General features: G+C 34.8%; 4 protein-coding genes and 1 long non-coding RNA gene across 6 annotated transcripts; 3 read left to right on the top strand and 2 right to left on the bottom strand.

Moving 5' to 3' along the window:
- Position 1: 1 nt before the first annotated feature.
- Positions 2–1,531, top strand: LOC115238028 (enkurin). The gene is made up of 3 exons (XM_029811526.1): positions 2–418; positions 572–730; positions 841–1,531. Exons 1-3 carry the CDS (start codon positions 17–19, stop codon positions 1,018–1,020), a joined length of 741 nt encoding a protein of 246 aa, XP_029667386.1. The 5' UTR covers positions 2–16; the 3' UTR covers positions 1,021–1,531.
- Positions 1,532–1,900: 369 nt separating this feature from the next.
- On the top strand, positions 1,901–4,400 carry LOC115238078 (calcineurin subunit B type 2). The gene is made up of 5 exons (XM_029811610.1): positions 1,901–2,137; positions 2,329–2,368; positions 2,646–2,857; positions 2,938–3,147; positions 3,226–4,400. Exons 1-5 carry the CDS (start codon positions 2,135–2,137, stop codon positions 3,271–3,273), a joined length of 513 nt encoding a protein of 170 aa, XP_029667470.1. The 5' UTR covers positions 1,901–2,134; the 3' UTR covers positions 3,274–4,400.
- LOC115238079 lies at positions 4,207–5,062 on the bottom strand. Its single transcript, XR_003884439.1, has 2 exons — positions 4,904–5,062; positions 4,207–4,828 (listed from the first exon to the last, which is right to left on the bottom strand). It is a non-coding gene; the product is annotated as an uncharacterized LOC115238079 (long non-coding RNA).
- Positions 5,063–5,811: 749 nt separating this feature from the next.
- Positions 5,812–8,785, top strand: LOC115238058 (serine-rich adhesin for platelets-like). Its single transcript, XM_029811561.1, has one exon. The coding sequence runs from the start codon at positions 6,047–6,049 to the stop codon at positions 8,474–8,476; it is 2,430 nt and encodes an 809-aa protein (XP_029667421.1). The 5' UTR covers positions 5,812–6,046; the 3' UTR covers positions 8,477–8,785.
- A 1,334-nt stretch (positions 8,786–10,119) lies between these two features.
- Positions 10,120–12,950, bottom strand: LOC115238059 (ATP-binding cassette sub-family B member 10, mitochondrial). Of its 2 annotated transcripts, XM_029811563.1 has the most exons (4): positions 12,859–12,950; positions 11,852–12,406; positions 10,629–11,737; positions 10,120–10,544 (listed from the first exon to the last, which is right to left on the bottom strand). In XM_029811563.1, exons 2-4 carry the CDS (start codon positions 12,381–12,383, stop codon positions 10,284–10,286), a joined length of 1,902 nt encoding a protein of 633 aa, XP_029667423.1. In that variant the 5' UTR covers positions 12,384–12,406; positions 12,859–12,950; the 3' UTR covers positions 10,120–10,283. The 2 variants fall into 2 exon arrangements, with proteins under 2 accessions (XP_029667423.1, XP_029667422.1); XM_029811562.1 differs by lacking the exon at positions 12,859–12,950 and having other exon boundaries at positions 11,852–12,845.
- Positions 12,951–13,221: the final 271 nt, after the last annotated feature.

The following is a 13,221-nucleotide window of genomic DNA, read 5'->3' as shown; positions in this document are numbered from 1 at the left end:
GAAAATCTACCCGAAAATGGAGTATCTTTTGATTGACCAATCGGGACGAAAGGAGCAAAGGCTTCTTTATCTTGATTGGTCGATAGGTTTGTCGCGTTATTTGCACTTTCTAATACACTTGGATAATGTAGAAAACGTCAAACGGAACGATATATGCACGCCCCTCGCTGTGTTCTTTTTTTCTATGGCAAATGTATATAAGCGAAAAAACACGCAATTGAGCAGAATGATGGATATGGATATGGATGCTCCGAAGAAATTGTTCGTCGCACGGGAAAAGAATTTTGTCAAACGCAATATTTTTCGCGTAAAACGTTCCTATCCTGCAGAACCCAAACAACGATTCGTCGATACTCGTTATGGCAACACGCATGATTTAAAAAGCAGCGGATTGCTTCCAATTTATGTGCACAAGAAAGTACGAGTGTATATTATGCGTGTATATAAAAAAAAATGACTTCTACTTCAGTTTCGTTTTAGCCTTTTATGCTTTTTCCGCTGTTTCTTTACACGTAGTACAATTATTTTATCTCGATTTTATCTCTATTTTGAAAGCCACGTTTTTCTTCAGAATTATGGAAAAATACCGAAATTCATTGCGGTTGATACGAAAGCCGACGTGAGCGTAGAAACTGAAACTATCAAACAGCATGATTTCGATGAAGATAAGATGTCAAAAATATCTTCATGTCGATACATTGACAAAGAGGAACGGAGAATATTATTAGACGTAGGTATAGGTGTCTAGTTAGGCCTCTGTGTGTATATGTATTAACCTCGCAGAGTTACAATTAATTTGGACGGAAGTAATCGTACGTTCGTTTGTGCATTCGGAAACAGGGTATGAAGAAAAAATGGGAGGAAACGATGAGACAATTCCAAAAATTGCCGTTTCTCTCCGACACTCTACCGAAAGCGCAAAAAAAAGCGAAGATGGAGCGTGAATTGCAACAACTCGAAAAAGACATAGCAACCATCGAGCAACATCCACATATATACGTTTATGACAACAACGCATAAAAATGTAAACGTGTATTTTATGTAATATTATACGCATATATCTCTCTATCCTCGTATCAAAATTTACGCTACCAATAGGATATTCTCAGGCACAATTTCTTATGTGGATTATAACCATGATGTAATATTATATTTTACATCATGCATTATACTTAATATAAAAAGTATAGAAAATTAACGCATAATAAAAGTATAACGATCAACTCTTTTTACGCTTTTATTTATGAACTTGAGAAATAAAATTGGACTGGCTCTGTAAAGTATATCGTATATGTATTTACTTGTATGTATATATTGTTAGACAAGGATGGAAAGATATATTCAGGATTAATATAAAAAAAAAAAACTTGATTGTTGAATGATGCGCGCGTTGGTGTAAATCTTATTATCGTTAGAAAAAAAAAAGAAATATAATTTAACGAGATATTAATATATTACACAAATGTAAGAAACGGCACATTTATATAATATGTACAGATTTTTGTGCGAATAGAAATTAATTTTTTGTCTATTGAGAACTTTGTCTAAATGAATAAAATGTTTCAGTTTTCATTATTATTCACTATAGTTGCTTAATCTTTCGCGAATTTTTTCACTGTAATGCTTTTATATTCAAATTTCATTGACGCTACGGAGATTACGAAGCGTTTGATTGGCCAGAGCGAATCAGAGCGAAGAACTAAAAGTCCCTTGTCTCTAGCCATGAAACAAGAAATTGACAGAGAAGCATGATTTCATAGTGAACAATGACAGTTAGGGCCTATCCAAACGGATTTGCATAGTCGCATAACATATGTATAAGGAAATCGATTGATGCATAAGGAAATGGACCAATCGATTTCCTTAATACATATGTTTATGCGACTATGCAAATTCGTCTGGATAGGCCCTTAAAAATAGGATCACAATGTTCGTTCGCAATGGACGATAATTGACCAGCACGGGAAAAACAGGCAAAACGTCGATAGTCGATACGCTCGCAGCTCGCAGCAGCTCACAGCTCACAGCATCCCTTTACGGCAATTGTGTCATTAGCTTCACTGAGCCTATTCGCTAGAAAATATTGCCATTTCCGAAGAATTTTTTCGACAGATTCTCATAAAGCTAGTTCGAAATGGTAATCAAGTGCATCGTATAGATATACGAGTCGGAATAATTTTCCTGTGATTGCAAAACTACTACTTGTATTCTTTTTTTTTTTTTTACATAACCCGCGCGAGATTCTCTTACAAAAATTTTAGAGCAATTTATTTATAAAGTCATACGAATATATAAACAAAGCATTCTTAAAAATCATTTATCTTGCAGGGTAATGAAAGTTCGCTGCCTATGGAACTTTGTTCAAACTGTAAGTTATAAAAAAATATTGTGATTTGAAATATCTTAAAGTAACCTGATCTTTTCTTGTATCACTATGTTTTCTATTTGAGATCTTCAAATAAATAATTATTTTTATATTAGAATATAAAAATTATATGGCATCTGTGCTTTACATATACATATAATTCGGTATTTTTAGAAATATACATATACATATATACACATACACAGACACACACACCGTGACAGGTTTCTATAAATCTAAAATTTATATACATATTTTATATTAAATATTGGTGCTTTAGTTGATGTAGATGAAATTAGAAGATTGGGAAAAAGATTTCGGAAGCTAGATTTGGATAATAGCGGAGCTCTTAGTATCGATGAATTTATGTCTTTACCCGAGTTACAACAAAATCCATTGGTGCAACGTGTTATTGACATATTTGATGCTGATGGTAATGGAGAAGTAGATTTTAAAGAGTTTATTCATGGAGTGTCTCAATTCAGTGTTAAGGTAGTATTTCTCTTTCTAAATAGTGACTGTTATATATTTATATATACACAAATATAATTATATAAAATACTAATATGCAGGGTGACAAAGAAAGCAAGTTACGATTTGCATTTAGAATTTATGATATGGATAATGATGGTTATATAAGCAATGGAGAGCTTTTCCAAGTCTTAAAAATGATGGTAGGCAATAACTTGAAAGATACACAATTGCAGCAAATTGTTGACAAGACAATATTGTTTGCTGATAAAGACGAAGATGGCAGGATTAGTTTCGAAGAATTTTGTTCCGTGAGTAATATATATTTATCCTTCTTTTACATAATATACAATATATTATATACAATATATTATATGATTGTTCTTTAGGTTGTTGGTAATACAGATATTCATAAGAAAATGGTGGTTGATGTTTAAGTGATCCAAGTTTGTGAAAAACTCTTAATTTACAAAATGTATGTTAATTGAAATCTATAAATTAATAATCTATTATAACAACAGATTTATCGGATAGTTCTAACAAAGATCTGTTTAGAGTAAACTTATACGATTATTGTTCTTAAGCCTTTTATCATTACAAGTCTACCCAAACAAAATTTACACGATATATCAGACTAGTACAGTGCACGAATATTAGATCAATATGATACAGATTTGTTTTGATGTCGTGCCCTGTTAAAGATATTGCGGAACAATTTAAATTATCTTGTATGTTCCTTTAAATACAAAGATCAACAATGTGATCTTAAATAATTAAAGCTTTTAACTAGCATCTCGAGTCTAACGCTATATGTGATTCCCAAGATTTTCTTCAGAAACTTGTAAAGAAATATGTGTTTCCTACACTATAAATAATTTGGACATAAATGCAGTTAATTAATATCTTTGTTTTAATGAAGCACGAAAGTAAATCAAATCTTGCATTATTGATACAATCATCATACCATAACTTATCATACTTCTATCATAGTTAAAAAAAAATAATTGTTAATATTATCCTTAACGACGTTAATATCGTTAATATACTTAATAACTTCGACCAGAATCCTTAAGGATATTATTATTTTAAATGCTATTAATATTTTAGAGGAAAGTTGTAAAAGATATAATCTCTTCCCCCCCCCCTCCCCCCTCAGCTATTCATATATATTATATTTATAAGAAACAATTTCAAATTGTGCATTCGGAAGATACACTGCAATTTATGAAGTTATACAGAGAACATTTTAACTTTATTAAGTCACAGATCTACTCGATTAGCCTTTGTGTGTATAAGACTTGTGTGTATAAACTGTGTATTGACATTGGATGTTTGTAATTTTCGAATGTGCGATTTATTTATTTATTTAGATATTTATTTATTACATACATATATATATATATATATATGATTAGTAGAACATATAATAATTTATCATATCAAGATATATTTAGATATTTATAATATATATAAGTTTATTTTACCATTGTTAATTGTTTCTATGTATACTCACATGTTATACGATCTTATCATATGTCTAATTAAAGTTTAAAATTGTGAAATATATATATTGAGATTAATCTGTATAGATATTGATACATATACAGGATGGACCAGTAACTTTGTGTACCTGGAATATACATATAATGCATATATAATTTTTGAGATAAATATGCAAAATACAAATTTTTGCTTCTATTTAGATGAAATGTTTTGTGATAATCTATATTATTTTTTGTATCTATATTTTTTTTAATAATATTTGTTCCGTAAAAATATTTTTCACACAAAAATAAGTTCTTGTTATTTGGCTTGGGATGTTATTTCAGCGTATAACCCATTCCTTTTTTTTTTATAGATCCATCTTTCGGAGCCATCGCTCTTTTCATCTCTTTTTTTTCTTTAATCGATTTACGACGTCACAAATTTAGTGTTTGTTTTCGTAAAGATACGCATCAATTAAAAGATTAATCTGCAATTAATTTGTGCCATCTTGAAACAAATAAAATTAATATAGGACCTATTTATAATTTATATTATGAATGCATAATGTATGTATATACATACAAATAAATAAATCATATATATATAATTTAATTTTTGCATTAGCACGCAATTTCTCTGCATCCGTATGTGTGTATGTGTGCGCACGCGGCTATACATCTCCATGTGATCAATTCTTAAATCGGATCTCTTGGGTTTCTGTATACAAGACGCGTTAAGCCCGTATCAGACTACACATTGAAAATTGATTGTATCTATATTTTTTTTAATAATATTTGTTCCGTAAAAATATTTTTCACACAAAAATAAGTTCTTGTTATTTGGCTTGGGATGTTATTTCAGCGTATAACCCATTCCTTTTTTTTTTATAGATCCATCTTTCGGAGCCATCGCTCTTTTCATCTCTTTTTTTTCTTTAATCGATTTACGACGTCACAAATTTAGTGTTTGTTTTCGTAAAGATACGCATCAATTAAAAGATTAATCTGCAATTAATTTGTGCCATCTTGAAACAAATAAAATTAATATAGGACCTATTTATAATTTATATTATGAATGCATAATGTATGTATATACATACAAATAAATAAATCATATATATATAATTTAATTTTTGCATTAGCACGCAATTTCTCTGCATCCGTATGTGTGTATGTGTGCGCACGCGGCTATACATCTCCATGTGATCAATTCTTAAATCGGATCTCTTGGGTTTCTGTATACAAGACGCGTTAAGCCCGTATCAGACTACACATTGAAAATTGAAGATTAAAGATTGGAATTTGACTAATCAAAACAAAAGAAACTAAAATTTCTTTGTCCCGATTGGTCAAATTTCAATCTTCAATGCGTAATCTGATATGGGCTTAAGATAATCAAGAGTATTGGAAAGAATGACGGTGATCCGGTGATCGGTTGGAGATTGCGACAATCCAGACGCGTCAGTTGGCAGTGTTGGCACTGGTTGGCACTACTGTCATTCTCCTTCTCCCTCCTTGCCGCTTGCCGTAGTTCTCATTGTTGCTGTTTTGTGGCCGGTGTGTTTGCTAGTTTACATTTTTGGTTGTTTCTCTCACGTAGAGCATTTCTTTTCGAAATTTGTCGAATTTTACGCAGCGAATTTTATCAACGGATCGAGATAATCGAGATAATTGGGAGAAAACGAAGGAGATTTGTCGGAGGAGGTTGTCGGCGGCGGCGGGGAAGATGGAAAATTTGGAGGAGTGGTTGCAGGCGCTCGACGAGTTCCAGAAGATACGTCCCACAGTGATTCCACAAGAATTGGAGGATTATTTATGTTGGGTCGCCAAGACGGGCGATCCTGTCTACCAATGGCCGTTGATCAAAACGCTCTTCAGGGAGAAACTTACTCGTGTAATGACAGATTTTTACGAGAACTGTCCCAATTTAGAATTCGCGACCTGTCCTAACGTGGAACACTTCAACTATGACGCTATGAAGAGCAATCTTCTCGAGAGATTAGAGTCATTCGTTAACGCACCGTTTACCGTTCAGCGAATATGCGAGTTACTGACATCGCCGCGTAAGGAGTACAATCGCGTGGATAAATTTATGCGCGCCATCGAGAAGAATATCTTGGTGGTTTCGACGCGCGAGCCGGGCCCTATAGCTAGACGCGGTGAAACGGGAGACGGTATGGTGAACGGATCCGTCGAGGAGGATACAGCCTCGGTTACGCAGCAGCAACCACCGTTACCACCGCCTTCACCTTCACCGTCGCCTTCACCCTCGCCATCCTTGTCGTCGTCACAGTCACAGTCACAACTATCATCGTCACCACCACCACCATCGCAGCCACAGCAAACGACTCAACCGGCACAACCGACCTCTCAAGATGTCGAGATGGAATATTGGGAGAAGGACTGTACCTCAACTGTCACCATCAGTGTGCACACTGTTGCTGAAAATGAAACGCCTCTTCTACACAGTGATGTACCAACCGCTGGTTCTCCGTTGACTAAAAGCCTATTTACCGCGGACGAGACTGCTCGAGAGAAGCTAGAACAAGCCTCCTCTAGAACAGAAATTGCAACTTCTAATTATATTTCTGCCACTTCAGAGTTCTCCTCTGTGTCGAATTTAACTTCGCAATCACACGAACCGGTATCGCCAAACGCATCTAATGTTCCCAGCGTGCAAAATCTACCAGCTGTTGGAACAGTGATCAATGACAAGATCCCCAGTGACTCACCGTCTGTCGGTGCTACTGATATAGCGGAGGTAATTATGAACGAGGACACTAACTCTCAATCCAATCTAGATATGGAAAATGAGGAAATTGAAGCAGCGACAACAGCGAGCTCCATGACGACGACGAAGACGATGACGACGACGACGGCGACGACGACGACAATGACGACAACGACGACGTCGACAACGACGACGACGACGATAGCGTCAACAACATCAACGGCAGCAACATCGACGACATCGGCGGCAGCAACAACGACAGTAACCGTGGTGGCAACGGTAATACCCTTAACGACAGATACCACTCGAAATCTACAAGCTGCTTTCCAAGCAAAACGCTTTGAATCTGATAACGATAACAAGTGTTTGGATAGTAAATCCGATGAGAAAGGACCAATTCCATCGACGATAATCAGCGTGGACGAGGAAGGAGTCGGGCATTCCATGAAAAGCGATGAAACGGCGTTGAACAAATTGAATTCCGAATGTATGGATTCAAACGAAACGTCTTGTAATGAAAATAGATCAACCGAAAATTTATTACAAACGGACGTTGATATGAGATCCGACACTTTGGCAAATAATACTGAAAGTGTAAATGCCAAAGAAATAGTTTCAAATAAATCAGAGGAAGAGAATACATCGATTTTCGAAGATACGGACAAAGAAAATTTGCGTTCCAAGAGCGGCGACGACACAAAAACGGCAATATTTATCGAATCTGAACTTGAAGAAAAAGAGAGTAAAGTTACATCCGATGAATGTATGAGCGCAGTCATTGTATCTAGCAATGAAGCATTATATAAACCAGAGAAAACTGAGATGTGCTCTAAAGAAGTGTCTGCAATGATTTCTTCCAAGGAAAGTTTTATACATGACCAATCCATAAGCCAAAAATTTGAGAATACGCAAGTAACGGATAACGTTATAGAAGCAGTTCCTAGAGTAGCATCTCCCAATAGCAACGATAATGAACAAGAAGTAGAGATTACAGAATTTAGCACGGATAATTTGAAAGTTATGGAAATTTCCAATGACAAGGCTGCTCTTGTCGAACCTGTGGTATCACTTTCAATAAGTACAATAGAAAAATCTAAAGAAGCAACATCTGTAATTGAAAAATTTGTTCCTGTTTCACCTACTGTCGAGATGACAGAAAGTTCTGATAATATCAGTTGTCAATCTTTGAAAGATGAAAAGTTAATAGAAATACAAGATGATAATTTAACAAATGCACAAGATAATAAAGCAACAGTGTGTATTACGACAAAAGAAAAGCAATCTTCTGTAATAGAAAGTGTAATTTGTATAAAAAAACACGAATCTACAGAATTAATGGAAGTCGACGACGAAGAATCACTATCGACGTTTCAACAGGATGAACCTATGGAGCAGGAAACAATGGAGGAGTTGTCAAAAAGTTAATCCTAACTTATCTAATCAATCGCTGTTTCTCTCTGTTCAACATTTGATATCTATTTTTTGTATAGATATTGAAATAAGAGTCAACACATAAATATCTTTGCGCATAAACAAGCTCCTTGTGCGTCGTATGCATATAATTTCTACAACCGTTAATTATTAATTATATGTGAAATTTAAATTATGAGTAAATATTAAGTAGCTCTCAATGAAGTTCTCTCGACTGAATAGCTCCGGCGTTCACTTATAAAGAGATTTATCGAAATGAATTTTCTAACTCTTAAAAGAAAAAAAAAAAAAAAAAACACTGCCTACTCCCAGAAGATTGTAATACTGAAAAACCGCTTGTGTATAGAAGCCAGATTTGGTAAACATTTCAATATGGATTTATACGAATACCGTAAATGTCTGCTTAGAATAAGGTTGTGCCTATAAATATTATGTATATTGTATATTGCACAAGTATATCTAATAAATAAATTTTTAAATAACGTGCGTAAAATCAGTACCACAGATTCGAACAACATCTCGCGACCGAGGTAAACGAAATATAGCTTCGTTTGTGTAATCACAGCCTTATACTAAGTTTCGATTAAATCTCGAAATATTTATATCTCGGAATTTAAAATTGTTAGCCTAATTCCGAAAATGTATTCGAGATTGATCAAAAATATATTCCTTATAAACCTTTCTATACTGTGCAACAGCATTTGGAGATGTTAAAGCAGTGTTGCTTCGAAAAGATGTGTATTAAAACTTTGATTAAGCTAATTTAAGATCGATATTTCACGAATGTATCGCCTATATCTGGAGAGTCAGTGTATAAAGTATATTTCATGATTTCATAAGTGGGCAAATAATTTCATTTACGAATGTTTGCTATATATACATAAAAAAAAAAAAAAAAAAAAAAAAAAAAAAAAAAAAAATTAGTATGAAATTAAAATTTGAGCTAGCTTTTTGATCGGCTCTTTTTGATTGGAAATATAATATCCTGATTCCAAGTAAATAACCGAATAGCAAAGTTATCGACTCTATGCGGATCTGAACGAAACTCTTTAGGCAGCCCATCACAAATTTATAATAAAATCGCTTGCAGTTACATGTACTTGCACAAAATGTTTTCAAGCGGATTCGAATTCATTGCTGATCTATGAAAATGTTATTAGAATATATCGTAGGAATGGGATATTAATTTAATAATTGATATAGATTAATAAAACATAATACACGAATGTGGATATCTGAAAAGAATAGCTGTACATTATTTTATAAGAAAATATATAAAAATAAGATTGTGTCAACATCTATCTTTTATTCATAGCGAGTACCTGACCTGACCTCGTGCTTGAAGGGGAAAAAAAAAAAAAAAAAAAAAAAAAAAAACAATCAGATGACATTATAATGCCATTCCCCACAATATAACAATAATTATATGTAAATACTTCATCGTTTATAAGAATTTTCGCTAATTGAACGTTACATATCTTTCTACAACATTCAGCAATAAACACAGAGCAATAGACGTAATATTACACTTCCCTATTTTTATTCCAACTTTATGTGATATATTACTGCCAAAAAAATACGCTAATACAAAATTTGTTGAATTTTAGACATTTGATAACTTACGTACGGGGCTATTCTTTTTTTTTTATTTTTTTTTTTATTTTTTTTTTTTTTTTTAATAATAAATATACATATGTATATATGTACATATAATACACCGATATACACCATACTTGGAAAGAACCTTATAACAAATCAAGGGATATACTATTACTCGTTCAACGATTCCTGTACATCTATTTTATGCAAATGTTTGATGTTTCACTAATTTTTTAAAATAGCCATGCTCCAAGTTCATGAGTTCGACATAAGTACCGGTTTCTGCCACTTGTCCTTTATCAAGGACCACGATTTTATCAGCGTTTTTTATTGTACTAAGTCTGTGAGCGATCGTTATTACCGTCCTGCCACGGATAGCACGTTCTAATGCTTCCTGAACGAAATACTCGCTTTCCGCATCTAAGGCACTGGTCGCTTCGTCCAATATTAAAATTTTTGGTTTCTGAAAAGAAAGAAAGAAATAAAAGAAAATATTTTTTGTACCGATAAAGAGTTATTTCAATAATTATAATTATAGTACGTTTACCTTTATTAATGCTCTGGCAATGGCGACTCTCTGACGTTGCCCGCCACTAAGCGCGATACCTCTTTCCCCGACTATTGTATCTAATCCATCCGTCATTTTTTCTGTAAACTGTAATACATGCGCTTGTTTCGCGGCTTCTTCTATATCGGAATCTGTCGCGGTTTCCATTCCATATAATATATTATCCCTTATCGAGCCGCTAAAAAGAATTGGTTCTTGGGATACAATACTAATTTGTGACTTTACCCATATAGGATCGAGTAGACGGAGATCGTGATTATCCAAAAGTATCGATCCCTTCGTAGGATCGTACAGTCTTAATAAAAGTGATGCTACGGTAGATTTTCCAGAACCCGAGGAACCGACGATAGCTGTCATGGAACATTTTTCTATATTTAAATTAAAGCCTTTCAATACATGTATCGTTTTTCGTGTTGGATAAGCAAAGAAAACGTTTCGAAACGTCACGTTTCCCGATAATTCCTTCTCTAATATTTGTCCACCCTGAATAGGAATAAGCGGCTCTCGATTGATCAACTCGAATAGACGAGCATTCGCTCCTAGAGCCTTATTTAACTCACTGTACGCTGTAGATAATCCGTTTAGAGATATTCCCACATATCCTGCATATAACAGAAAGGCGCTTAAGCTTCCAATTGTTATATCCGAGTTTGAAACCATAAATACTCCATTGTAAAGGACCGAAAGAACAATAGCATTCCCAGAAAGACCAGTCAAGCCAAAGAACATTCCTCTATATAAGCTCTCTTTGTAACACAGTCTCAAAACGTCTTGTAGCTTAGCGCTATATCTGTCAATTTCGCGTTTCTCCTGCGCAAATGCTTTAACTGTTCTTATATTACTAATTCTTTCTTCCGCAGTAGTGTTGAGCACTGCAAAACTGCTCTGTAGATCCTTGGATATTCTTCTCAAGACGCGTCCCCAAATGGCAGCAACAATTACAACAGGCGGTACTATAGCTAGGCCGAGTAAAGCTAGTGACGGCGACACATAAAACATCATAGAGACTCCTGTAATGGTCATAATAGCGGAGCGTAAACCATCCGATACATTGGATGTAACAGCGGAGCTAATAAGTTGCGTATCTCCTAAAAAAAAAAAAAAGTTGTAAAATCAAAAGATATGGTGTAAAATAAAGTCAACATACTTCAATGATATATTAATCGCGAAATATATATATATATATATGTATACATATATACCGCTTAATCTGCCGACTAGTTCTCCTGTACTTTCCTTATCAAACATTCCCGTTTCCTGTCGTAAAATCGCAGCGTACGCCTTTTTCCTTAGAGACTGCGTAATTCTATGTCCTGCTGTAGACATCAAGTAAACCCTGCTAAAGTTGCTCACACCACCTATGAGAAATATTACGAAGAGAGCGAACGTTATCTGATTGAGCTTTTCTTTCATGCTTGTTTTTTCCATATCGTTGATAACATCTATGACTTTGCCAAAACAAAACGGAACAGCCATAGTTATACTGGAAGACACGAGCAGAAATGCGATGGCCTTCATTAGGGTCCATTTTTCAGGCACAGCTAACAAAATTAGATTCTTTAACTCCGAGCTCTTCTTCGTCTTAACCGAATGTACGATGGATATCGAAGTGTCGGATCCAATAGCATTAGATGTATGACGTCTCAATTCAATAAATATACGTCCTTTCCTTGATATTCTGATGTTCTGTCTTGTTAAGCACGAGCCAAAGCCAAACAAGTATTTCCGCGACATCCTGACACTGATGCCGCAACATCCTGATTTTCGCAGGATACCAGGATTAGTCAATAATTTCCAGAGAAGCGTCATATTATACTATATTATAATCTGATTATCGCGCGATGTGACATGCAAATTTTGTGAATAATGAATAAATAATCGTTAACGGAGTAATCTCTTGTAAGAGTCAGCCTTCGGTCCAGAAGACTTCTAACCTAAAAAGTACAAAATCGTACAAAATCTCATTGTAATATATAGTTACGCTTTTGAGAAAAGTACGATTAATTTTTGAAGTAAGGGAAACTCTCTTTCGGCAATGAGTTTGATTGCTGATGATTAAACGATCGTTTCATTTATAGGCTAACTAGGCGCGTTGCGAAAGGTTGTCGGTGATGGCACCCTTGAAATATGTCCATCGACAAACGGGAAAAGTTCATTGTGCAAAATCATGCAAAGTGTCGATTAAAAAGTTTGCGTAAAATTAATTTACGTAAAATTTCGCCCAAGTAACCGACGATTCTGAAATTCGGTACAATGACGTCATCTTTCCGCGGGAAAACTCCTCAAGCCCAAGCCCAGTATCAGACTATCGATTGGCTATTGGGATAGAGAATTTCTAGGGTTTCGAAAGGTTTCTTGCAACGGTAGCCAATCGATACATCCGACACTCTACCAGTGATGCCAGTTTTGAGACTCTGCCACAGCCACAGCGTATGGAGGGAATAACTCACACAAGCGTGAACCGTGTACATGTAATGCGCAGAGCGTTCTGCGCATTACACGTACACGGTTCACGCTTGTGTGAGTTATCCCCTCCACACGCTGTGGCTGTGGCAGCGTCTCAAAACTGGCA

Source organism: Formica exsecta, unplaced genomic scaffold (assembly GCF_003651465.1).
Source record: "Formica exsecta isolate Colony F162 unplaced genomic scaffold, ASM365146v1 scaffold32, whole genome shotgun sequence".
NCBI classification, from domain to species: Eukaryota; Metazoa; Arthropoda; class Insecta; order Hymenoptera; family Formicidae; genus Formica; species Formica exsecta.
This window is presented reverse-complemented; position numbering and strand designations above follow the sequence as displayed.

Bases quoted from the DNA above. Each gene is read 5' to 3' on its own strand.
- LOC115238059 (XM_029811562.1), bottom strand. From the start codon at position 12,458: ATGACGCTTCTCTGGAAATTATTGACTAATCCTGGTATCCTGCGAAAA. The intron at 11,738-11,851 runs GTATATATGTAT...TTTTTTTTTTAG, and splicing joins ACTAGTCGGCAGATTAAGCG to GAGATACGCAACTTATTAGC. The intron at 10,545-10,628 runs GTAAACGTACTA...CTTTCTTTTCAG, and splicing joins TTGCCAGAGCATTAATAAAG to AAACCAAAAATTTTAATATT.
- LOC115238078 (XM_029811610.1), top strand. The intron at 2,858-2,937 runs GTAGTATTTCTC...ACTAATATGCAG, and splicing joins TGTCTCAATTCAGTGTTAAG to GGTGACAAAGAAAGCAAGTT. The intron at 3,148-3,225 runs GTGAGTAATATA...ATTGTTCTTTAG, and splicing joins GTTTCGAAGAATTTTGTTCC to GTTGTTGGTAATACAGATAT.
- LOC115238058 (XM_029811561.1), top strand. From the start codon at position 6,047: ATGGAAAATTTGGAGGAGTGGTTGCAGGCGCTCGACGAGTTCCAGAAG.
- LOC115238028 (XM_029811526.1), top strand. From the start codon at position 17: ATGGAGTATCTTTTGATTGACCAATCGGGACGAAAGGAGCAAAGGCTT. The intron at 419-571 runs GTACGAGTGTAT...GTTTTTCTTCAG, and splicing joins CAATTTATGTGCACAAGAAA to AATTATGGAAAAATACCGAA. The intron at 731-840 runs GTAGGTATAGGT...ATTCGGAAACAG, and splicing joins AACGGAGAATATTATTAGAC to GGTATGAAGAAAAAATGGGA.